Here is a 27,347-nt window from a genome sequence, read left to right on the forward strand (position 1 = left end):
ACTTGACAGGTTTTAGCATTCTACACCCACTCCTCCTTGTGAAATTTCTAGCAGCTTTGCGTCCCTCTGGGGGAGGGCAACTCAGCTTGACCCCCCCCCCCCCCCCCACCTTGTTCCCCACTCACCTGCTCTTCCACTGCAGTGTGGCTCCCTCTCCTAGGGACATTGGGGTGCCCTAAATGACACCAGAGCTCCGAGTCTTCACCCCCTTTTCCTTACCCCCAAAGAAGGCACAGAACGAGTCAAAGTGCCCTGGACAGCAGTGCAGCACTTCTTTCAAGCCCTTTCCACGTGTACATCCCCCCAGAAAGGGACTCTGCTGCAACAAGAAAGAGGGGGCAACCCCCAGAAGGGCTGAAGTTCCTCCCCAGCCTCGCTGTCACAGGCAAGAGGCAGAAACAGGAAGTGAGAGTGGAGAGGACAGAGGAAGAAAGAACGGGGTGTAGGATGAAATTGACCAAAAAACCCAAAAAAACAAAAAAATCCCAACCAAACAAAACACCCAGCCCATGCCACCAGTAAACACCCTGATCTCTGAGCCTTTTCATAGAGAAATTTCACCTTTATCCATTCTCTTCCCCTCCCAGTATCTCTGTGTGATCAGAAGGAACATGATGAGAGGCTTCTCCATTGCAGGGTCTTTGGAAATCCTGCAGTGACTTGGAGACTGAGCAAGAGGAGTATGAGAAAAACTGGATCCTTTACTGCCAACTAACACCAAACACCTTGCTCTGGAGAAGAGAGAACAGCTTGTTTTTACACATCCAAATTCCTTCAAGTTTTAGTATCATGTTTCCTGGCACTGTGAGAAGTGTTTAGCACAGAAAAGTGAATAAAATGGTCTCATTTTCAGAAGACACAACTGAAAAAGAACAGACAGCAAAACTGCTCTGAAGCAATCTGGGCACACGTTTCCCTTTTTGCAATCTGAGCTTTCTTTTGTATCACACCTGAAATTCTGAGTTCCTTAGAGTTGCCCCAGTCCTTCCCTCTCAGTGCTGCTCTAAAATGATTTGTATTATTTGTCAAAAAGAATTGTGTTCCTCAGAGAGGGCAAATGCTTTTATTCTAGGTATGTCAGGGTGGGGGAAACCCATAAAGGATATGGTCCTCCATTACTTGAATGTAATTTAGACTAATAATTAAAAATACAACACCATGTGAAAAGACTACTAATACTGTGGGAAAAACCAGTATCATCTTGCAGTCATAAAAATTAGAACAGCCTATGTTACATGTTACTGTTGCTCATCATTTTCTCTGGGTGTGGGACAACTGGCTTCATACTTTTTCTTCAGGGCTTTCAAATATACACGCAAACTGTCAGGGTCCAGTCGAGAATTTCTGGCAGTCTGAACCAATCTCATTGCTAACTGGTATGCAGCTCTCTGTTTCATCATCTCAGGAGTGCTCTTCTGTCTGTGCTGTTCTTAAAAATATACATACATTAAAACACGAAATTATGTTCTATTAAAAAAACCCAAACACTAGTATTAGCTATTTTCTAGCCTGTTTTTGATCTCCCAATTCTTGGTTTGCATACAAACGTTACACCAATACTCCTTTACCCAAAGGAGTTGTCAGGTAACAGTGACCTTCAGTATAATCTTTAAGAACTGGCTCCAGAAATACAAAGTTTAATGAAATCTATTTTCATTAAAACATAGGCAGCACTTATCCTGTAACCTTTCAGAAACTGAAAATACATTTGAGTAGTATAAAAACTGTGAAATACAGCATTATAATTTTCTACTACATACCAAAATTTGTTTTGCAATGTGACTTGTGATTTCCTTTGCATCCAAAATTATGGATGATGGTAGGGAGGACACTTCTGCAGCTTTTAGTCCTAAACATATGAAACACAAATCAGGATTTTTTAATATAATTTTTATCCCTACCTTCCATTTTACACCTTCCAGAATTAACTTAGCCTGTTTTACTAAGGGGTAAAGATTTAATTTTAATTTTTATTAAAATAATTTCATTAAACGTCTACTTTGTTTTAATGCTATCTCTGAAACACACCTCAACATCAAGCTACTGCCAGTAATACCGTAAATGGGTAGAATGAGACATATTAGGGGGTAAAAAGGAAAAAAAAGGCACCATGGTGTTAACAGCTTTCTCAGTTCAGGTTTTTTAATTTGGCAGAAAATACAGAGGTTTTGCTAACTGCACTCTCAATTATATCCAGACATCCAGTGAACAGGGATGTCATTTTTCAACTTCTTTGTTGCCAACAGGCACACTTCCAGATACTGACGGTAAGAAAGAGATGTAGATTTTTTTTCCTGCCCTAACATGATTTTTTAACTTCTTCCTTTATCCGTACCCCTGGAAAATCTGTGGTTCATTGGGTGGTTTAATACTACAGGTTTAAAAATGAAAAAGGGTCATGAAGAGCCCTTGCATCCTTTCTTAGAATGTGACTTTACTCAAAGTAAGGTAAAGCCAAGACATGAATACTGAGTTTCTAAAGGTCTCCTGTTCTCAGAAATTACTCTCTAAACATACAATTCAGTGGAGTTAGTGTTGGTGTAGCATCTAAAATTGAGCTTGTGCTGCTGAAGTTAAACAGACTTATTCTGAAATTCCGATCAAGGTCAGTTTAAGTCCTGTTACTTGAAGCTTAGCTGGAATAATTTCTAGTCTTCAGTTACCAATAGCTTGCAATTGGTAGTTTGCAACGTGTAGCTAATTTCCTCTTGCTCAAATGTTACCTAAATCAGGCAATCAACATCCGAATCTAGTATTTGGAAACATACAGATTTCTTTAAATCTTTGTCATTCACTCTTGACCCATAATTAATCAATCTGTACAATCTATACTTTAATTTATTCTGAAGTTAAAAGATAAGTAAATCCACTTTTCAGAGAACACTGATGCTTTTGTAGACCCTCTCAAAATTGTCTTAGCCTAATATCCTGTAAAGTTCCTCTCCTTTTTTAAAGAAACTTGATTCCTTTTTGCTAATCAAAAAGGGTCAACCTGCTGTTAACCAGTCATATCACTACAGAACTTAAAGATGTGTCTGCCATACATACATTCATTTCACTTCCATAAGTGCAGATAAAATGAACTCAAGTAGCATATGCTCAGAATGACTCAACTCATTCAAACAGACATGAATCAAGGAGATACCAGCATCAGTAAGACATCAGTAAGATTTTTTTTCACTACAAAATATCGTGTAAGTTCTTCATACTACCCAAAACAGCTATCTCACTATGTGGTTACCTAAAACACGTAATTATTTGGAACAAATTATAGACCTGCTTATCTCTCTATCTCTCTCTTTGAGAGAGACACAAACTCAAGAGAAACCTGTCATCAGAAAAAACACTGTTCGATGCCTAATAACTGAAATAGTATCTTGTGTAACTTTTGCTAACTGTAAGTCACAGTGGAATCCCTTACCGTAGTTCTTTTCCTCTGTGTATCCTTTAGAAAGTGTGTAAGTGTAAGCAATTTTCTCCTTATTTCCAGCACTGCTTCTCACATGCTGCACTTCAAAATGGTAGTTTTCCACATTGGGATATAAAGCGTCTATATGACATAGTTCCAGGAAATGCGTAGCAAACAGTGTAAATGCCTAAATAAGGAAACAAGAAAGAAAATTTATTTTGGCAATGATCCAGAAATAAATTAAAATAAATAAGAAAAATTAAATAATCTCACAGATGTCCAGGTTTTCCTCCAAAACACTGAAAAGCTGTCTTTACACTACTAAAGCAAACAAAAATCCTTAAGGGATGCGTTCTAGCACTGGCAAGTACATCTTTTCCAACTGAGAATTCTTCTGCTCATTTCTCAAAAGAAGGAAAACAATATCAGAAACAAAGAAGAATCCACTATGCTTACAAAATCTGACTGGTGTGGACTGGAATGACTGTCAAATGGTTGCTTAATTCTCTCAATGAATTCTTTATCAAAAGTACAAGTGACAGAAAGTATCTGAGCTTTTCAAACCAAAACCCCCTCAAAAGTACTCTGAATAAACTCTGAAGAGAAACAAACACCTGCACACTGAAAAGATTCATAACAGCCCCCTGAGACTGATCACATAACTAGCAACAGAGGTGAAACTTGCAAACCATCTAAAATTACCTGCCACTTTTCGAAACAAGTTTCTAACCTCTGTGACCAATTCATAAGTTGTGTGGAACTACCACTGTACTTTGAAAGGTAGCCACCAGGTAAAGAGGTTCGCTTTTAACATTAAGGCATAAAGCAAAACTAAAACTAAACTAAATAAGAAAAACTAAACAGAATGGGTTATTCTCTTTCTAGACAAAGTTACAAGGTTGCAAGCAAGCTGAAAAGATATGGGTACCGGTGTTCTGGTTTTAAATGGACTAGAGCTAGTTTTCTTCATAGTAGTTTGTGTTGGGCTGCTTTGGATTTGTGACCAAGACAGTACTAATAACTCACCCATGTTTTAGCTACTGCAGAGCAGCGTTTGCACAGCACCAAGGGCTGTTCTGCTCCCCACCCTGTCCCACGAGCAAGCAGGCTATGGGGTGTTCATGGAGCTGTAGGGGGACACAGCCAGCATGGCTGACCCAAACTCACCCCAGGGATATCTCACACCATACTACACCACCACAACAAGAACTGTGAGGAAGGAGGGACATTTGCCGTTCTGGTAACAGTCACTGTGAGGAAACGGCATTCCTAGGCAGGAAACGACTGAACATCTGCCTGCCAATAGGAAGCAGTGAATTAATTCTTATTTTGCTTCTGCATATGACTTTCCTTACTTACTAAACCATCTTTATCTCAGCCCACAAGTCCTTGGGCTTGGGCTCTTGCTTGAGAGCAAGCGAGCAGCTGCGTGGTGTTTAGCAACTGACTGGGGTTAAATCACAACAACCAGTGAGCAGAACTGCAGCTTATGTCAGCATGTTTCCTCTATTATTGCAAATCTTACTATTCACTGGTTATGCAAAACACCATATCTAGCCAAGAAATCTTTGCAAAACTGTTGTTAAATTATGAGAAAATACTGTATTTACTTTCAGGATGACAAAACAATTCCAAGGCTTAAATTCCTTTAAAACAGAATTACCTTTAAGTTCAACAGATATTCACAAGCAGCATAACAAATTCCAATACCTTCTTCAGCACTGGTACCTCTGCCAAGTTCATCAATAATGATGAGTGACTTATCATTAGCATTTTGTATGATGTATGTTACCTAGAAAAATATTCAAAGTGTTATCATTCCTATAAATGTGAATCTTTAAAAAGGAATTTTTTATGTTATTCAGATGGAACATAATGCAGAAATTAAAAAAAAAAATCTCTTGAGATACAGCAATTTTACCTTCTCAAAGCTTTCAAACAGCTATCAATTCTAATCAAGCAGAGTCACACTACAGCATTCTTTCCCTTTTTTGCTGAACATATCACTTACCCTCAAAATGATATCAGTTTGTGAGAGGAAACTGAGAGAGCTTAGGCCCCAACAAACAATAATTTAACATCTAAGCTGACCCAAAAATATTGAAAGTACTATCCAACACAGCACCGATTTTTATTTACACTGGAATATCTTTCTATTTAAGAGATGCCTAGTTTTCTATGGTTTATCATAAAAGAGAGGAAGGCTGAATTTTTTACTGTTTTTCAAAGTAGACTCTTTCAGTGGAAATAGACCAGTACAATTTCTATTAGCTTAACAGTAAAAATGGGCCTTGGACCTGGATAGTTGTATTTCATACCTCATTCATTTCCTTCATGAATGTTGATGCATTTGTTTCAATATCATCATCCATACCTATTCTGGTAAAAATCTGCTCTGCAATTCGAAAAGAACCATACTCTGCTGGGACATAAGAACCTACAAAGTAAGTAAGATACAAGTTTCTCTCATCACTAAAACATTTGCCTGAATATGTCACTGGGAAAAAAAATTACACTTGGTTTTTGTGCACAGCAGAGAAAGCATCTTACTTGATAAAGTTTTTTAAATTCTGTTCTACCATTAATTCATAAGAAAAAAGTTATTACATAGATAGGTTAATTAGGAAGCTTATCAGTGAAACTTGTAAGAAATCATATGCCTGAAGCTGTTTGTCAGTCTAAAGGGATGCAGAACTCTAGGATTGTTTTACATTTCTGTGGCCACTGATTTACTAATCCTAAGAAATGTTAGTTTCCCAAAATCAAGATGATGTTGCCTTTATCAGACTTCAAAGCACAGCAGTTTTACTGAACAGGAAAAAACAGGAACCTTCTGCCAAAAACTTCACAGTCTGCTTTATTCATATTAAACTCACAGTTTTGAGAGCAATTCCTCAAGAACTTGCAGTTATTGGGGACTGAACCCACAAAAGTGTGATGGATAAATTTTATTCTCCATTACTAAGTAGCTTCATTCTATAGAGTTAGGTCTTGAACATGTGCTACCAGACTTACTTTTAAGAAAAAAGTCATGAGGAATTCCTAAATAAGGGAACGAATCTCAGTTAGACATTACGAATAGTTGGTTTCCTTTTATAACTTTAGTAACAGAACCTTGCAATATTTGTTACTACTTTTATTTGAAGTAGTTGATTATTTATCTACTAATTGTACTTGTCTGGAAACATGTTTCTCTTTGGAATTTAAGTATGCTCAAAGTCATGTGTTTCTTTTGGATGACTAACACGTGTCTGATCAGCATACTTGAAGGACATTCACTATCAATCTAGCAGAAGGTGCTAGATTGGATTAGGGTGCTCCAAAGAATTAGGGCATGCAATTGTGCTTCTCAGAAGACAGACTGGGGAGGCTTCAAGACACACAGATGGGGCCCCATATGTTTCCAGCGGCAGATGAAAAACCTTATAGTTGCCTCTGTAAGCAATGCAAGAGCTGGTAGAGGAAAATATTCTACAAATTACCTGTTAATATTTTATTTAGATATAATGTTATTCTGGAAGCTAAATCATTCAACTTTTATAAATAATTTTAACCAGAAAAAAATGTGCTGCAGAAGTTGATTAATACTGTACACTCTTACTCACCAATCTGTGCCATAATTTGACAGAGAGCAATCTGTTTCAGGTATGTTGATTTTCCACTCATATTTGGTCCTGTAATAATGACAAAATTGTTGCCCTCTGTCAGGTACGTGTTGTTAGACACAGGTTTTTCCATAGCTATCTTTTCAAGAATGGGATGCCATCCTTGCTTGATTGCTAAAGTATCAGTAAATTCTGGACGAACTAAATGAAGAAAAAAGATGTAAAACACTGAGGAGTTAGTGTGGGAACCTTTACATTACTAAGCTAGTATGTTTTGAAATAAAGTTAATTCTTCCAGAGCAGAGCTCTTGGGAAGAATTACCAGCCACTTTCAGGTACAGATTCTCATTACCATGCAAGCCTTCATGACTTATGACTATAAAAAGAAACCCATGACTGAAAAATTATTTCTAAATTAATGTTCTGTGGTTTTGCTCCCTAGTGAGTAGGGCTGAACTCCAGTAATAAAAATGCAAAGAGCTGAAGTATTTTTGTAAAGTACAAGGGTCGTGGACTCCTGTTACTTCTAGATATGTACTCTGTATTTGCATGCTAAACAGGAAAGTAGCATTCCTTCTATTTTTGTTATATGTTACCATACTGATTATTTGGAAATGTACCATGCCTACAAAGATCCATTTGATGCTGGAACTATCTCTATGGATTTCTGTCAGAATACAGTTCTTTTCTGAACTAATTACACATGGCTCCTTTATCTACCAGCATTAATGGAACAGAAAAAGGCATAAACAGAGAGCATCCATACACTTCATGCTTTTGAGTGGAATATCCTTAAACTGTCTATTTCGAGAAGAGTGACTGGGAAGGCTTATGGCAGCTAACTAGCAGAATTTAATTTCGATGAATGGAAGCAGAAAGAAGATCAGCATGAAACTGGCAAAGACAGAGCAGAGACACCCACCTAAGGACTACTGAGACAGAAAAAGAATGGAACCAAACAAAATAGTCTGGTTATTCTCCATCAGAAGGGTCTTTATCTAACCCATAACAGAATCAAGGAAGAAACTTACCATAATCGGAAAGAGTGCAGGCGTGGGCAAATGAAAGCAGCATATCCAGCATAGACACAATGTCGGACAGCTTGTATAAGCAATGAATGTGTTCATAGATCTCATTCAGTAGTTTACACACTATTCTGAAATAAGACACGGATTCAGCTGTTGCACGGCACATCTGTCACTTTATACAACTTACAAAAATAAAGGATTCATAATGTCCATGCTGCATATCTTAGGATAAAAGGTCACTCATAAAATGCAATCATGTATACCAGATGTGAACAAATGTATAAATTTCTTGGAAGTAAATTAAGATCTTGTACCATCATCTTAAGCTAACATTCTGCTGATCAGACGTAAGACACACATCTCAAATACCAACAGCTCACATGAAAGCTTTACACAGAGAATGAACTAAAAACACAGCTATGGAATCAAGTATGTTTTACTAACATGGGAAATGTGACTCTAATTCCCTTAGATCTTCATGTTAAAAAAACCCTACATGGTTGCTAGAAAGAATTTCCATTCAACTGACAGGTAACATTACACGTACTAACTTGTGAATCAGAGGAGAGCACCATGACATGCAGCAAGGACAAGATACAGAAATAGACAGTTCTGCTCTAAATATAAGGAACTGACTAAAAGTACCAATTCTGCATTACAAATCCAAAACTAATGCATTAATTGTGCCATTTTGTGCAGGTAATTAATCCGTTAAAAATTTACATGATGACCACTTCTATTAATAAATGCCAATATATTTGCAAACATGTTTAATACAAGACATGATTTATGGGGGGTTTTTTGTCTCAGGAGGTACAGTTGAACAGTGTTGCTTTAGAATATGGCTGTAAGTAGCCATAATTTAACAGAAAGAGAGCTTTAAAAGCCTGTGTGTAGATAATTGGAGAAAACAAATATACTTAGCAAAGTATATTTATTTATTAAAAATATAGGATATTTATTAAATAAGTATATTTATATAAATAAGTCTATTTATATAATAGTTTTAAGAGGTCTTACAAGTAGGTCATGTGATATATTTCTCTCAGGGACTCCTGACATCTTTCATTCATTTTTATTAAATCTGCTGAAGTGAAGCTGTATGTGTTTTTCATTTTCGTGATCTACAGGGAATTGAAACCAACAGTAAGAGCTTGCCTCATTATCAGTAAGAAAAACAGCTTCTAAAACCAGAATTGGGAACCATATGGGGAAACAAAAGAGAAAAAACAATGTCCAGTTTCATTTTTACGACATAATTTTTTATGAAAATTCCATTTAAGATAACAATTAGCAAGATATATAGCTTTATTCTTGCACAAAACATAATTGCATGTACTTGCACATTTTTGATTATATAACTGAATATAGGGTAGTTATAAAAAGATCCCAATTAAAACTTAATTTACTTCTAAATATCTTCAGTGAAATTATTTTTATTGTTATTTACTGCATAATGTACAGTTTAATGATATATTATAAAAAGCAAACAAAGTGTAGTAAATAAAGTAAATATATTATGCTAAAATATATTTTGTACAGATACCTTTGTAAATTCTGAAGGAAGCTGGCCATTAGGTAATGTTGAACAATCAGCATTCATCTGGATAAAAAATCCACGAGCAGAGCTGAAACTTGTTTTCATGGGCAGGCTGTACTTTTCCGCCAGTTGCGTTATCATACCTACATACCACATATAAAGATTTAACCCAAATTAGATACATTCAGGTACATGCCTCTCCCTCTCCTCCTTGTGGTGGTACAAAGATGGAAACTGCTAATGGAAGGTTTCAGAAATACAAAACCAGTACCATCTGTATTTTTCACTATGTATGAATATAGGATTAGAATAAAACAGGAACTTCATGACATATGACAGGTGCTAAAGTTTCTGATGCTCTTTAAGGTTTCCGACTATAGACTAAACTAAGATGGTCCTTTCTAGAAATCAGTAATTTAAACTAAAAAAAAGGAAATCCGTTTCAGACAAAACTTTTTTCTTCTATTTTGACATAATGATAAACAGGAAGGTTAGTAAAACACAGTAATGCACATTATGCTAAAACTCCTTTTGTTCATATTTTCCAACTCTTAATACCTTAGCTAAAAGGTAGTCCACAGATAGATCAAGACTGCTTAAATACAAAGAACATAGAACACAGATACTTTAAATGAAGAAACTAAACCAAAGATTTACATGTTTTATGCAGAATGTTTTAGATGGAGTAATTCTGTTCCATTACTTCAACTTTTTTGCACTTTAAGAGAACAAGGACTAGCAGAGCTTTGAATACAGGAATCACCATATAATTGTTCAATTTTATTAAGATAAAACTGAGGTATTATCCAGAAATGGAGAATCTCGGTTGCTTATCAATGACAATCCATCCAGACGAATACTAAATACTTTTTACATATGAGATTATAACACATAAAATTACATGGCTTCTATATGTCAAGTGCAATCTACTTTAAACTCCAAATAAATACAAATTTTAGTTTAGAAATACCTGCTATGTCATCAACAATTTCTGTGTATGTTCTACGAGCTATGTCAAGGAATTCATTGATGTTAGGCTTAATAGCATAGCACTTCTGGGTCCTCATACTCAGACATCCTTTTGTGTATCTTGTATCATCATTAATTACACTTGTAATCTTTTCAAGTATAATTCCAAATCTGCAATATTAGTTGTATCACTAATTAGATACATAATACTTTATGATTTTTACTTGCGGTACCATCCCCAAATTACAAGTAGCAGTATTACAAGTAAGTGAAGCTACTTTTAAATTTTCTACTGTTAAAACAAAACACTACATTACATTTCTATTTTCACCTCAGAATGAATCGTGACTATACCGAAGTCTGAATAAAAATAAAAATACTATTCACATCTTTGGGAGATATAAATTATTTCTCAAATATACATTTCTTTTCAAATACACAACACTTGATTTTTGCATTATTATGGAGACTCTAGGAAACCAATACTCTTGTCTTTTCAGAATTATTTCTAAGGGAGTTTAGTTTAGCAGCAACTCCACTATCACAGCCAGCTCTCTTGCTTTTATCCCTGTATTCATTAGCTGAAAATTAAGATTTTCTGATAATTAAAATCAGCTTTAAGCAAAAGAATTGAGCTATACTCCTAACTATAAATAGGCAAAGATGCAACATCTTTTATCTTACTGGCACTTTTGAGATGAGAGTTTCCAACAAAGTAGCTAAGTATTATGAGAAATACCTTGTATCTTCAAGAGAATTGTAATAAGCCTTTAGCAGCTGTGTGTTACAGCTTCTTAAAGCAGCCTGTTGAAGATTAAAACATGGACATGACAGTTACTTCTTTTTGCAGCCTTTTTAAAGGACTGAAAGTTTTTAGATTCAGTGAGGCTAATCAGCATTTTTGTAAATAGTCTGTGGAATCTGAGCAGGAGTTTCAGTTAAATGTTTGGTATATAATCCATTATTCAGGTAATGGTAGGAATCCTGCTCTTCAGAGCATAGACACAAATGCTATTTCCGACTGGTGTTAAGAATCAATGTTGGCAGTATTGTGTTCTGTAATTATATTATTTTTTTACTTTATCAATCCCTTCCAACTTGAGATACTCTATGAAATTTAATAAACTGCACTTCATAAAAGTAAGGGAAAAATGGTCTGTACTTTATTAAAAAACAAAAACCAAAGACAAACAACAACAAAAAATAAACCCCAAAACAACAACAAAAAAACCAAAGGTCACTTACTTTCAGAGGTTCCACAAGTTCTAAGGTATGCTTCAGGTAGATTAAATTAGTTATTTTTGATTCAGCAGTTTTAACCTGTTGAAAAATTTTCTGAATATTGAAGGCATCTGTATGACTGTTCTAAAAAGTACTTAAGAACTAGTAGAACTCATATTCTTAACAGTAAGAGGCTTATACATTTAATGAAAATTCCTTGAACACTTCATAAGCTCACTTTGACAACTTTGCATCTGCACAAAAAATGTTTACCTAAATTTTACAGTGCCTGCTGTGATAGTTTGTCCATCAGTAGTTAAGATTTTCCTATGTTTGAACTGATAATGACTGACTCTAAGAATACCCTGCTAGCCCAAGCTGTGAAAACTTTTACTCTTCTATGTATACTTAACTCTATACAAGCTCTACACAATTTGTAGACTTTTTCAAAGCAAATACATTATGTATTATAATGAAGCTCACAACCTTTTCCATTAATGCTGTTAAACACAACATAACCCAGTTTGGCTGATTTGTCTTTGGTTAATAAACATATATCTTAGACATCTGATCATGTGATAAAAAAAAAAAGTCCAGTAAATACTTCAAAATTTTTTTTCGCAGTAATGACTGTTCTTCAAAATCTTTCATTCACAGAAGCCCTTGACCTTGTTTTGTATGCCCCACTAACACTCACGATAAAGAATTTTGCTGCTGACATTAGGGTATAACATATGCGGTACACATACACTATGCAAACGAATTTTAAGGAAATATAAAGATAAATGTAGATAAACGCATGAACATAGGAGCATGACCCCATGTGAAATCTTTTCTCATTCATATGTAATATCTCTTTACTCTTGTGGCTGAGGGCACCTCGTAACTTAGTCATATAAAAGGTTTTTTTTGTAAAGACAAAACTAAACAGTGCTAAATGCATGAATGAAAGAATGCTAATCTCCAAATAAGTATGTGTTCTAAGTCCCATGAAGGAATCAGAGATGATTCCTTCTGGGAAAGGAAGAAGGAATCTTTTTCTTCTGAAAAAGAACTGATGTGGTCATATATAAAAACGTGGTACTGCAATGGATCTTTGAGTAATTAGTTTTTACAGGAATTTTAACTGAACTAGGGTTACAAGTGAATCTCTGCACATGATACACTCCAATCCAAAGGCAGTAAATTATTTTACCATTGACCTGACTTTTCAAACACATATCTCAACAAGACTGGATCAAGCAGTTTTTGAAGTTTAAGGCTTTTCTGCCTTGGAGTCTTCTTGAAGTGCAAGATGTTATTTATGCAATGAATATTAATTTTTTTCAAAAAAGACACTTAGTCCCTCAAGAAACTCATGCTTTTTCCTAACTACTTTGTAACCGCATGACATAACCTGGAGAGAGAGCAGTAATTTTTAAAAAATTGACCTTTCCCAACCTATTTTTTAAAGTAGTGCCTGGGGAGGTGGTGGAGTCACCGTCCCTGGATGTGTTTAAAAAAAGACTGGATGTGGCACTAGGTGCCAGGGTTAGGTTGAGATATTAGGGCATGGGTTGAAGTCGATGATCTTGAAGGTCTCTTCCAACCTGGTAATTCTGTGATTCTGTGTGAGTGACAGCCTCCTTAGGATAAAAGAATGTTCATGCTGAACATACCACTCACATACTTAGTAACTGAAACTGTAGCCTTTCAGATGTGCATCTCATCTGCTGACTGGTGGAAGATTTACAATGAAAATTTTTATGGAGAGTAGGAATGAAACATAGTGAATAGCCTAATATAGCATTTGATAAAAGCAACTGAACTAGCACTTGAATAAGCATGTCTGTTGTGTGCATAGTATGCTCTGCTATACTGGAACCAGTCAACAGTGAAAACACTGCAGTAAAAATGTTTGGTGTACATGGTCCTATGCATACATAAAAGCATCCTGTGTGGCAGTTTTACTCATTAAGAAGAACTCATGAATTCATGTTACACATTACTAAAGGAAAGCTGCGAAAAATAAACATTCTGGGTTTTGATTATGTCATTAAAGAGATTTATCTGCATTTATTACTACTGTCCTGTTTGAGTCTGTACCTGATTTCTTTAACTAGAATTAGGCAAATCCTTTCTCTAAGGAGGTAAATCAGCATGTGAGAAGACACTGAATGGTGAAAGAGTTGAGAATATCTAAGATGCTGGCACACAAGCATAAATATAAGCTCAAAAGCAGTGGCAGACATATCCAACTCAAGTACAACTAGGCAAATGTAACTTTTAACACCATGGTTTCAATATGCTTAGTGGAAACAGAGCTGACGTTCAGTAACCCCAAGCTCACTGTAGTTAACTGCTGAATCTAGTCTCAACCAAGATTCACTGGTGAACTACATGTATTTATTCCATTTTGATATTTGTATTACGTGTGTTAACATGCAGACCGATATATGAGGCAAGGCCTAATGAAAAAATCATCTCGCTCTTAGACATAACAGTCACTAAGACTGTAAGTCACTAAACACTTTTTCCATTTATGCTGATGTGAAGAAAATTCCTCTCTCTCATCTGAGTACTGTTGAATAAAATGTACACTTATGAAGAATAAAGGTGGGGAGTGATGAAAGAGCAAACATTTTTGGAAGTACATTTGCATAAATCAGGATGAATTATAGACATCACATTTATATATTGCATGTTATGGACAGATAATTGATTTTTCCAAGGTGTATTTTGAAACATACTGTATCCTGCTTTGGAATCTGTACCAAAACTGAAAGTAGTTGTTCTGTATCCAGGAATTTTGAGATAACTGTAAAACAAAAGTATACACATCAGAAATTAAACTGAAATTATAAGATGTATTTTCTTTGAAAGGACACAATTAATTAGCTATACTAATGCTAATCTTTTTCTTACATTCTACTGTCACAAATTATTTACAGGGTAAAAACTAGCTTTAAAATAGCTAACATCTGAATTATTTTGTCATAACTATACTTACGACTTACTATACCTAAGCATGCAGTGATTATGTCAATTCAGAAATACTTTTTGTTTCTTAGATTGAATTGTGCTTCTCTTGGGACACAGATGAAGATTATATGATCCAGTTTCAGGTGGACTAATTCTAGTATTGTATTTTGCCTTCCTCTGGATCATATGTTTTATGAACCAACAGGAAGAATATTTATATGCAAGTATTACTTAAGCAATATGTCTGCTTTTTCATTTATACATTATATATACTTGTATACATCAAACATAATGCATACCCAGCCATAGAGGTAAAGAGACAAACTCCAACTCTTTCACAAAGCTATTGGCTCACAGATTCTATACACTGTTTCAGAGAAATTCAACTTTTCTAATCAACGTACTTGAGAAAAGTATTGCTATGATAATATAGATTACTTTAAAAACTTAAGTGCTTACTGTGTCACCTAACAAACCATTAAAAAATACTTTTCAAAGATACTGAGTCACACTACATACTTTCCTATATTAGAAAAACAATGTCTAAAAAGAAATATAGTATTAGTTGTTACAATATAAACTACTACCTCCTTGAAGACCAAAAAAGAGCTCCTCATCCTGGAGTAATTCCTGAACGCAGTCCAGTCTTGTGTTAATTGTTTCAGCATCAACTAGAGGTTCCAGGATATTGGATCTAAGTCTCCGACTTCCACCAGGAGTTTTAGTGTAATTTAGAACACCAAGAAGTGTGTGACCATTCCTTTGAAATAAAATAGAGGTGAAGAATACACAGACCAAAAAAAGAGATGGTAAGTGTCAGGAGACATTTATAGGCTAAACTATCCTACAAATCTGAGGCATGCTTTGGCATGCTTAGCATCTCCCTGTTTGCCATGTATTGTATGAACTCCAGCAGTTTTGGAAGCTAGGTAATTCAATGTAATTTAATATAATATTAGCCCTCAATTATGTAAGTATAGAAATACATTTGAACTTGGTATTTTATTCATATTTTGTAGTAGTATTTCATTGCTACTGCAGTGGTAAAGTTCACATTTTCCCTCTCAATTAGACCAATTAAAATGAACAAACCAACCCTATACAAGGAGGCAAATTATCAAGAGATAATAATCAAGTTATAATCAGAGATCAAATATTAATTGGAATAATTTACTTGAAATACATATCTGAAAATAATTTAAAACACTTAGAAATCAAAGAGAGAAATAATTTTTTATTATTTTAAAGAACATATTTCAGTCAATATAGGAGCTAAATAAAATGCTTATAATTTCTACATATTAGTTTCAGCTTTATGGCTTTTACATGGTACATATCCCAGGGTTTCATACTTAAAGGTGATTGCATTTACACAGAATAAGCCATCTATAATATTTACACCTACTACACAGTCAAATAGTTTTAGAAACCTGAAATCTTCTATGCTATTGGCTGGAAGATGACCCATGAAATACCGGGGCCATAACAACATTTGATTTAAACCAGAACTTGAACAGGAAGAAGCCTGATACAAATACACAAAACACGTACCATGAAGATAGAGAGGGTAGATAGGTAGGCAGGTAGTAAGATAGGGAGGGAGGTAGGTAGGTAGGTAGGTAGGTAGACAGAGTGTGCAGAAACACCCTGAAATACCATGGTATAAAAAAGCAAAGCAATAGTCAAGAGAATTTTTTAAAAATGGGGAAATTCAAACCCAGTTGTATCAAGGGTGCATTTACTGCATGACACAACCCGTGACAACACTTAAGGGCAACTCTATATTTGGGAGAGTATCCACAGTGCCTGTATTTATGCAGTTGAGGACTTATTTCCCTGCACAGTTAAATGAAGAGGACAAGTCCCTCCAGAATTAAGATTGGCACCCAAATTTGACTTAGGTATTTCTGGTGTGCGCCTGTGCTATTAACTTTTACCTGCTAATACCTCATACAAAGATATCTAACCAGGCTTTGGGGTAAGATCTATGTAATAAAAATAGCTATGTCTCGCTGATTCAAACTTGCCAATGGATCAGCAAAAATTCTGCATCAATAATGCTAAAAAAAACAAACCAGAGAAACTTAAAGCAGTTTGCTCAGCTCCTCCTGTAACCACTTTCCTCTCAAAACCATCTGTGAAATAAGGAACAGAAAAGTATTTTTCCAGAAAAATATTGCTCCTAAAGTACCTTCCTATGCAAGGCATTCTGTGTTCTACTGTATCTCCCCAAGGGGAAAGCTCTTATGAACAGTACTTGGAGAGTGAGGAATCTCCAGGCTACCCTTTTTATAACATGGTGATTAAGAAGATATCTAAACAGAGGAGAATCTCAGAACCTGACAGGCAGCAAAACGCAAGTTCCAGGTATTTCTCTTGTTAACCTTAAGTGTAATAGTCTGGAGAAGGTAAGCCTTGAAGTTTATTCTGCCTACACGGCAACTAACTGCCAATTAAGGAAGTGCTCCAAGCATTGATCTCAATGTGGAAAACTACCATGCAACCAAGTACCACATTGCACATTCCCATTCATTATAGAAATTACTCTCTTTCCCACTATTATATCTAAAAGGAAACAAAACAACCTTTCAAGGCTGAAGCATGTCTCTTGTGTAAAATGAGTAAAATATAGGTGTTTCAATCCAACATAAGAAACTTGCAGAAATACTGCCTCTTTCATTTCCCAGTCTGTAAAATTTTGCATAAATAAATTTTTAAAGTCTGAATAAAACATACACATCAATGTAAAGATGATTATGCATCATCTCTTTCTACAATTCACTTTAGGATTTCCTGTGCTAGAAATTTTGTGCCGAATTGTAACATATTTCTCTGTCAAGATATTTTTTAAGAAGTTCTGAATAGCATGCAAGTTCTCTCACACAGAAATAAATATAATGGTCAGCTCTTTGACACAAACATCAAGGAAACTTAGAGAAATCCATCTTTATAAAAATGTAACTTGAAAAAACTATTCTTACCGAGAATCTCTGTTATTAATCACTAGTTCAAGATTTTGTGCTGATGATGAATCTATCATAGCTGTTTTCTCACTCCCCTGGAAACGAACCTTTAGTGATTTAGGAGCATAGACGGCGTTTTGGATAAATTCAACATATTTTAGCAAAGCTGCTGCAGCTGCAAGACAGTAATACCTTGGAAAAAAAAATCTTTTATGAACGTTGAATACTGCTACAGAAATACCACAAAAGTAGTGCACTACAGAAATAACATTTACACTACTGTGGCTTGGCAACTACTGTGATTAATAGCAGAGAAAAGGCAGTATATTTCAAATATACAAACCCATACCTAGTGAACATATATTCATACAGATCAAATGTTCATAAATGTTTGAGTCTCTGTACACTTGACAGCCTCCACTATATCACTGGTATTGTGAACATACATATTTCAACAGACACATGTGATTTGAAGACCCTGGTCACCAAGTATCAGCACTTAAAATTGTTGATACATAGAAAATGCTTGCTGAGGCCAGAAAGAAAGGCAGTCACAGCTAGCTCTTGAAGGGTATCTTTAAGAAAAGAATGAAGAAGATGAAGTGGAAAGCTGTAACAGGCTATGTAACAGGCTTTCTATTTACATTTCTACATATATCAAAAGTACTGGAGGGCAAAATAAAAAGATCTTTTAAGAGTTTTCTAACCTTTGCAACGTGACACAGATATATGTAATGAGTACATACATAAAATGATTTTGTTAAAAACTTATCTGGACACAGTATGCTTTTCCTTATTTAAACATACTTTGATTGGACTTCCATGAAAATGGTGCTAAATTCAGATGCACACAATTGTTCTATGTACTCCAAACCCTTTGTTTCATTGAAGTATTTTCTCTGAACAGTTGTAAAAGTCACATTCTGTGAAGATGGGGATGAAAGCAAATAGTTTTAAAAGTTACATCAGAGACACTTCTGTATTTTTCTAGTGATACATGCTTCCAAGAAATCTATCAATTGATTCTGCAATCTGTCTTCATAGAAGTATTCATTCTAGCTTACTAGCACAAGCAGGTCAATGTAACTGGAGGTGTGTGATGCACAAGTGATTTATGTGAGAGAAAGGGGAGAGAGGCCAGGAAGTAGAAGAACACTGATGAAGAAGCCATCAGCTCTGCAGCAATGAAGCAATTCAGGTAGTAATTAATAGGGTTTTTTAAAGGTTCTGAGGCTTTCATATGCATAAATTACTTATACTAGTTCATTTTATCCTCTTTTACCCTGACAGTGCTCTTTTCCTGATTCTATGATACATCAGCCCCATTGATTTATCAGGCTGAGAGAATGAGGGAGAATGCTTGATTTTTTAATTTCTATATCTTTCCTAGGTTTGGTATTACCCAATGCCACAAATTCAAAACTTTCAGCTTTCATCAGCAATATACCTATCTCTGTTACTGTCAGTATTAGAAGTAGCAGCAGGGGAGCTGCATTCAGTTTATTCACTACCATTCTAAAATTAGACCTGAAAATCATAGAAAACAAAATCTTAAGATTTTGAAAGTTGTGTAAAACTCTTAAATCAGCCATCATATAAAAGTGATCAACAAGAACTCAAAAACATTAAATGAAATTTTAGATATTACCTTGAAATGCTCCGTTATCAGACTAAACAATTTTGTTGTATTCCCTGCATCACAGGCAGTGTTTGACATTATTATTTCTAGTGGTGTTAAAATCTTGAGTTTAGTAATAACCTGGACAAAAAATTCAAAATAGTTCAATAAAAAAATATATAATCTCAAATATTTTAAATAATGACCAGCAATAACAAAATACAGAACCCTTGTATTTTAGAATCAGTTCAAGTTCCAAATTATGTGCTAACTTCTACACTAGCATGTAGTGAGTCAAATTAATTGTGTCAAATTAATATGCATCTAAATATACATGAAACTAAATTAAAAACAAACAAAATTTAGAGCTTATCTACTGTTCACAAATTCTCAAGGGAGAAACATGAAAAAACAGACTATATTTTAACTGCTTACAAGTTAAGATGTGCAAGAAGGGACAGATGATGTCCCAGTAAAAAGGTAAACAAGTACAAAAAATACACCAAAAAAATTATCTAAGGGCATTTGGGGTCAGAAGGCTGTCACTGCCCTTCATTGCTGCTAACCACTAGGAAATTTTTTTCCAGTAGCATCACAGTTCAGCAAATTTTGAAGAACTTAAAGAATACAAGAAAACTTTCCTGAAATTATCTGCAGAACGTTCAAAACCAGAAGTATGCCCAAGAAAGAGAAAACACAGTAGGCTGGATTCCAATCACTAGGCAAAGCATGGATTCTGAGTGTAAGTAAACAGCTGATCAGCAGATAACACAGAATTGTTGACAGGAATACGATTAATACGTCTTTACAAACAGATTGTGTGAACCTGCCTGCAGATAGGGCCAGACTTGTAGATAAGGAAGTAACAGGACAAACCATTACTTTCAAAAAATGTTACTAATTGACATGGATTGCTGCTTAGCCAAGGTCATGCTCAACTCCTGAACTTTGAGAATAACAAAGACTTAATAGGGTTATGAATATTAACTTCCCCAGCCAGGGTGGACTTAAAGCTAATTTTAATGGTCATGTATCATATGTTTTACAGGGGGGAGCATATTAAGGGGCACATTTAGCAGGCAGATCAGGAAGTCTGTACCTCCCAAGTACCTCAGCCAGTAGAGAACGGGCAAAGGTTCTGCAGCTGGGAAAATTAGGATAAAAAGCAGGCTGCAGTCCTCCAACAACCTGAGAGACCCCATCAGGAAATGCCCCATGGCCTCTCCCTTTGTTCAAGAATAAAAGGTACAGAACTCCTCTGTCTCCTCTGTGGACATAAACTTCTGACCATGGATTTTTTCACACATTGTTAAAGGTGTGAGAGATTAAGGCAAGAAATTGGGCTGTTAGGCCATTTCCTGCATTAGGGGAAAAGCAGTTGTACACTAGGATCTCTCTTTCTTTGACTGGATGGTGAATGCAGTATCAGGTCTGAGCACAGAACGGAGAACTCAGTAATCTTAATGGAAAATTAGGAACATATGTGTACAAAGAAAATGCCAGCTTTTATATTGGTAAGGCAGGAAAACAATGAACAATCTGACCATGGCCTGAGAGGCAGCTATAAAGGATGCTCAATATGTAGCTATGTATATTAAGACCAGAACAGGTTTTATAAGCACTAATGCTTAAAAATAAAGAAACCCGTTATACAACATTGTACATTATACAACTGTAATGCACACCGATGTTGTACAATAGACATTGTACAACATTATACAACACCTGTTTTAGTAAACAGATTTGATGGTTGTTTATATTCTGAGTCAGAGCTACTTACTGTCCCAATAGAGCTTTTGTTTCTTTGAATATTGTAAAGATGCTACAAGCCACATTATTTTCTAGCATGCATAACTACAAAATAACCCATGCAATAAGATGTTTCACTAAAGCCATTGCTGCATAAACCAGAGATTACTCACCAAATGTAGAATATGCAGTGCTGGCTGTAAATTGAGTGAATTTCCTTTCAATCTGAGACAGAGTATTTATGTAACCAATGCCAGAACTATAACTACTCTATCACACACACACACATTTTATGCACATCTCAGAGTTGTTTTGCCTGGTGAAGAATACTTGCAAGTTCTACTACCATGTATTGCCCAATGCTCTTCAAAACAAGGCATCTCAGTCCCACAGTGTATTTTGCAGAAAGGCTATTTTTCTTTTGAAAAACATTCTTGCCTCTTTAATATCTGAGGCACAGTAAGGAAAAGAGCAATCTTTTCAACACTGCACATTTTCTAGAACTTGTTACTTCCACTTCTGAGAAATCTCTTCCACAAACTAGAAATTTAATTTTCCATTAGTCATAAGCTTTTTTCAAGAAAGTAAATCACAATAATTAGACTATAAAATACCTTGGCATAAGTTGTATTGTCTGCAAATTGTGATAATATCATCTCAGGATTTTTTAAATCTATACTGGCCATTCCTACTTCACCTCTGGCAAGGCCTCTTCCTTCTACTACAGCTACAATAACTGATGCAACAGTATGAGCAGAAACTGCAGATGAGGATGTAACTGTAAAACAGTCATATATATTCAGTTACATTAAATACAGATTAATGAAAGATTGATCAACGAGCATCACAGAACGACAGAGCAAGCATAAACAAATATACAGATGCAGGAAGGAATCATCATCAGTTCAGTCTTTAAGAACATTAAAGACTGAACTGATAATGATTAGTCAGACTGTGAAAGAAGTAACTTTAAATCCCATTACTTTCGCATTATGAGAGCACGTATGATACATATAACATAGCACAAGGCATCATTACCCTGTAACACCATTTTGCTCATATGAAGCACTGCAAGATGTACCATCAGCTACTAAGGGTTCAGGAGAACTAGTGTTCTACACCTCTGAACACGTCAACATAAAATACATAAAACTTGCATCAAGAACTTGATAATATGTTATATATGATGTCTAATGCATTACAAGGCTAAAAATGAACCCTGATTAGAGATTCTGAGCATGAATTTGGGCTCTTTAGTGACCACACTACATGTCCACAAATTTGATTTTGGACAATTTGAAAGAAGTCTGAATTCTAACTACATTGATAATTCATACATGAATGCAAACTAAGTAGTAAGAGGATGCAATACCAAAACATCTTCTTAGTACACAAAATAGTGTATTCCTGTTCGTGTATAGTTCCTTGGCAGTATCCTCTGTGGTACAAAACACATTGTGTTTTGAGTTTTTTTGAGTATCTTAAAATAATAATATTAAAAATTAAACTGTTTAATAAAATAACATCAGAAATATAAGTTGGACTGTTTCCTCTAAGAGCTGTTAATCTTACCCGAATATCCCATAAGTGGGGTATGGCTTCTGCAACCAGATCTACCAGAAGATAGAGGTGTTTTTCCTATACATGTGCTATTCAGGCCTCGCACAGAAGAAGAACTCGTGAGATTCAATGTGTTAGCATTTTCTACACAAGAACTCTTGTCCCCAAAATATGATTCTGAGGGGAGAGAAATAAGTTAATTATGAAAACAGCCACAACAAATTTTTATTCAGAAAGCAACATACAAAAAAACAGCTTACAAAACTTCAATTTTTATTATCAGAAATAGAGATATCCAAACAAAATGTCATTCTATGAAAGCTCTCCAGAGTATAAAATGAAATAAATCAGACTGCTTTGAAAACAAGCTTGCATTAAAATGATTCTTTTACAATGATATTATCTGCAGTGCTAATAAAAAAAATTATTTACATTGTTGAACAGAAATAATACAACAGAAGTCACTTTACTAAGTATCATTTCATATGCTAATGAATTCTAAATTTATGAAAGAATGCTTTAAATCAACTTTATCTCACATTTGCCCATCATTTGAAAAATCATTATCTAAAACTGCACACATGTTTATGAAATCCTTTTTAAAACCTTTTTTAAAAGTTTTTGAAAAACAGGACAATCAAAGAAAAAAAAGAACCACTTCGGAATGATAACCCTATGAATTTATGGGGATCAACTCTCAGAAATTATATGGTAATCTGGGATGTATTTGTTAACAGCGGTTTCTTTCACACATGTATTTAAGATCTACCTATGTTTTTAAAGTCCTGCAAAATATCTTTGCCTCAGAACACTTTAAATTTTCAATAAATTATTTAAGTAATTTACTTGTTTTAAATTCTCTCGAGATGACTGAAGACATCCTTAATCTAGTTTAGATAATTGCTTTCTAAGATTTAAAAAATGAATGAAAATATAAACAGCAGATCCACTTAAAAAACTCCATGTATTATAAAACATGCAAACACAAATGTTTCTGTTTCTTATACTACATTAAAACCTGACACACGAGACAAAATACATAAGTAATGGTTTTCAATGATCAATTAACTGCATGAGTCTTTATCGAGGCTGGCTGGTAGAAAAACATCTACTGTACTGGGATTCTGGAGTTTACTCAGGTGAGGTGGGCTTTACTTTGTGTTTGTTTGGTTGGGAGTTTTTTTTTAATCTTAAAACTGTGACAAGTGAAAAAAATATTAGCTCAGATCTTTGGTTGGGGACTTCTTTAAGAGTGGACATATCAGCATATTTTTTTTAATAGCAGTCACTCAGATTTTGGCCTAAGTTCAGTCAGAATTTCGGCAGAAGAGACTTCCTGTAGAAGGCACCGAATCTGGCAGAACAGGGAAAAACAGTAATTTAAAAGACCAAATGAACCAAGTGATATACAGCTATTTCTCAAACCCAACATTTAGATCGTCCTGCTTGAATTAGCATTGTGTTTGGTTTTGTTTTTTTTTAGGACTCCTCAGTAGTCATATATAATACCCAAACGCATTTTACCTAATTTCCAATTTATACACAATGGAGATACACGTACATCAGAATTCATTTCAGCAAGTGTTAAAATAATTTCCAACTCTTTTCATAGTTTCCTTTCGTCTGAAAATACCACAATTTTAACTTCTTTTTGCTGCCTGCCAAGATACAGACTTTGACAGTAGATTTTTATAAAGAATGGCAAGTAGCAGTACTGCATTGTAGGAACACAACATTCTTACCGCACACCGAGACCGACAGGCTCTTAAAACTATTTCAAAGCCAGGCGTAAAAATAAAAACAAAACCAAAAAGCAACAAAACTCCTGAAACAACCAACAAATCAAACACAAATCCATGTTTCGGTTCTCTCCTGTAAAGCAAACGCTGTGCAGCAATTCAAACACGTTTATTGTTCCCACCAGAGAGCTCAGCTACTTCAAGGACTATTTCCATTGTTCTGTCCAGCTAAATGACAAAGGCCGCTATGAAGCTTAGCTGCAGCTGCCCCATCTCAGTAAGGACCGCTTTTAACAGCTCTTTCGAACCCGGCCCGAGCAAAGACGGCAGAAATAAACAGGTGAAGGCCCAGGCAGAGAGCGTACCTCCCCTTTCGGACACCGACGGCTTCACGGCGCTGTTCCAGGCAGCCCGGCGGGCTGCGAGGCCTTCCCCGCTGGAGCCGCCCGGCCGCGTCCCGCCGCTGGAGGCGCCTCCGGTGCTCTCCGAGCTGTGCGGCGTCTGCAGAAGCCCCAGGGTGTAGCGGGGTGTGTGCTCCGTCCGCTCGCCCACACCCGGCGTGGAAGAGCCGCGGCCCGTGTAGGACTCCGAGGTGGCCGAGGCGGCGGCCCGCCCGCCCGCGCCCGCCATGGTGCGAGCCCTCAGCACCGGCCCCGGCCCGCGCAGCCCCGCGCCCACCGCCGGCAACGGCGGCACCCGGGCCCGACCTGCTGCGCCCAGAGACGGGCTCCGCTGGTAAAAGCTGCGAGCTCTACTGCAGCTGTAAACGATACAGCAGTGCACAGAGCTGCTGGCCCTGCAACAGGTTTCATTATAAATATGCAAGGGCCACAGCCACGCAAGAGAAGTGCTTGTTCTGCTATTTAAAGCAAGAGCACTGCGTTTCAACGTATTTTACCCGGCATTAATTCTTCACCATTCAGACTTTAGCATGAGCTTCAGCAATGTTTTCTTCCTGCTCAGGAGTTTGGGTACAAAAAGATCCCCAAAATAACCACAAGGCTAGTTTACCTCTGTAGTTGTCTTAAACACCTGCTTGTAGGAATGTTTTAGAACACTAACACTGCTTTGTATATTACCATCATGTAAAATACACGACTAAAATGTTTCAATTCACATTTTGACTCGGCACTATTTTGTCTCTGGCACTAAATACACTCGCATTATGAAACACTCCATATACTCACACCTTTTTTAACCTATAATTGTATAAGATCTTTAGAAATCACAGTTGACTTAGGAAATTACATTGATCAAATTTTCATCAGAGAACTCCAATAATATTAACAGGATTTCAATCTAAAGTGAAATGTTCTACACTGCAGTGCAATATCACCCACATATTAATTCCCAGGCTATCTCAGTCTGTAAGAGATGAGAAACTCTGAAGACAATTCCATTTTGTCTACTGAACATGGAAAAATAGCAACTTTCTAGCTACTAAACTGTGTTTTCCTGGATGAAAACAAGTGCACTTGCAAAGAAATGAAATTTAAAAAAACTACTTTAAAATTGTTGGCTAACCTTTACAGTTAAATAAAACCTGATCAGTGTTCTCACGCCCTCACACTCAACACAAGGCCTTTTTTGTAAGGCTTTTAATTTTAACTTTTTTCCCAAACCTTGAAAGATAAAATTCCAGGATTTGACTGAAGAATTCATCAGGCAAGTGGGCAGTTAAAAGGAGTAGAGTTTTTACCTTAACTAAAAGCCTGTAAGCTTTAAAAATTCATTAGAAATGCTTGAGCACTCAAATTCACATTTTGTTTTTGAAATCCATGACAAGTAAAGGTCTATCAAATATTGACTTTGTCCAGTTCTAGCTTACTCTCTGCTAACACAGGTAAAAGAACCCAAGAACCTAGATATTGAGCCCCACCTGTAAAAGGCAAGGCACATTCAAGATCCAGCCACTCCACTACCATCCCAACTACTGCTCACTGAAGGCGAGAGCCTGGCACCCTCAAAAAACAAAGATAACTGTGCCTGCTCTCTACAGCCCAGAGATGAACATTATGGTCTACATAGTAGACTAAAGTATCTACATAGATCAACGTACTATTACACCACCCTGAGGCTGTGCTACCCTGTCTTTAGTATTGCTACACCCTTGGGCAGGGCAGCTCCAACCGCGACACAGACACCCAACACTGCAAACACTGTGACTGTGAGATGCAGTAAGTGCACAAGCAACAATGACTTCCATAGGGAATATGGCACCCACCAGCAGTGAGGTCCAACAGTGCCCTGACAGTGCAGGTGCTCTACAGCAGCCCTGGAAAGTGGTGACTGCTGTGGCCATCAGCAGAGATGTGGATGAGAGCCATCAAATGCAGAATGATGGATGACCACGAAGCCAAGCTTTAACAAAAGACTGTTATGGACATGGGGATGCAATCCCTGGAGACAACTCTGTCAAACAAACCCTCACAGAAATGGAACTGAAGGCACTACCTGGCTCACCACTGTGAGGGATGACTGCTCAGAAACATCTACAATATGATAGACATCAGACAGATCCACACCTTAACCTGGAATTGCAAGACAAGAAAGGCTTGACAGGCACTAAGCTGATATGGCAATGCACTTGTAGCTTGCAGGAAGGCTATCAAGGTGCCTAGTGATCACTAAGAGCTATGGAGACATCAAGACTCAAGGAAGGTACAGTGTACAATGCAGAAGATAGACTAACAGAGTTTATACAACACAGACACATGCTGGAACGGCTTTCCGTGGCACAGTTCTCACATCCTGCTGAGAACTAACCTGCTCCCTTGACTTGCTCCAAGGGAATTGCTCCTGAGCAGCTCTGTCCCCTACACTGACTTTAAACCCCTCCCTGCAATTCCCAACTTTGCCTCCTCTCCACAGAGACATCCCCCCCCCCCACCCTCAGCATCCTTCCCTCACCTTCACTTTGGAGGAATGGGGTTCTTAAGCCACTTTCCGTGCTACTCGCCAGCAAGCCCAGGCAGGGGAGCCTCA

The 27,347-nt window shown here is 36.5% G+C and overlaps 1 protein-coding gene and 1 long non-coding RNA gene across 3 annotated transcripts in view; one reads left to right on the forward strand and one right to left on the reverse strand.

The window, feature by feature from the left end:
• LOC143694747 (uncharacterized) overlaps positions 1 to 1,996 on the forward strand; it is a 3,390-nt gene extending 1,394 nt beyond the window's left edge. Inside the window, exon 2 of the long non-coding RNA XR_013183402.1 lies at positions 588 to 1,996. This is a non-coding gene — a long non-coding RNA (uncharacterized LOC143694747). The remainder of the gene's footprint in view (positions 1 to 587) is intronic.
• On the reverse strand, positions 1,048 to 27,212 carry MSH4 (mutS homolog 4). 2 transcript variants are annotated; one of them, XM_054637735.2, is made up of 20 exons: positions 24,728 to 27,212; positions 22,636 to 22,800; positions 21,678 to 21,841; positions 19,345 to 19,455; positions 18,504 to 18,619; positions 17,715 to 17,888; positions 15,321 to 15,493; positions 14,502 to 14,569; positions 11,797 to 11,871; positions 11,291 to 11,355; positions 10,553 to 10,722; positions 9,589 to 9,725; positions 9,063 to 9,166; positions 8,046 to 8,170; positions 7,015 to 7,215; positions 5,728 to 5,846; positions 5,073 to 5,201; positions 3,422 to 3,596; positions 1,761 to 1,849; positions 1,048 to 1,424 (listed from the first exon to the last, which is right to left on the reverse strand). In XM_054637735.2, exons 1-20 carry the CDS (start codon positions 24,990 to 24,992, stop codon positions 1,239 to 1,241), a joined length of 2,811 nt encoding a protein of 936 aa, XP_054493710.1. In that variant the 5' UTR covers positions 24,993 to 27,212; the 3' UTR covers positions 1,048 to 1,238. The 2 variants fall into 2 exon arrangements, with proteins under 2 accessions (XP_054493710.1, XP_077038843.1); XM_077182728.1 differs by lacking the exon at positions 11,797 to 11,871.
• Between the last annotated feature and the right edge of the window lie 135 nt (positions 27,213 to 27,347).

The sequence above is a fragment of the Agelaius phoeniceus genome, chromosome 9, assembly GCF_051311805.1.
Source record: "Agelaius phoeniceus isolate bAgePho1 chromosome 9, bAgePho1.hap1, whole genome shotgun sequence".
In the NCBI taxonomy this organism is placed as follows: domain Eukaryota; kingdom Metazoa; phylum Chordata; class Aves; order Passeriformes; family Icteridae; genus Agelaius; species Agelaius phoeniceus.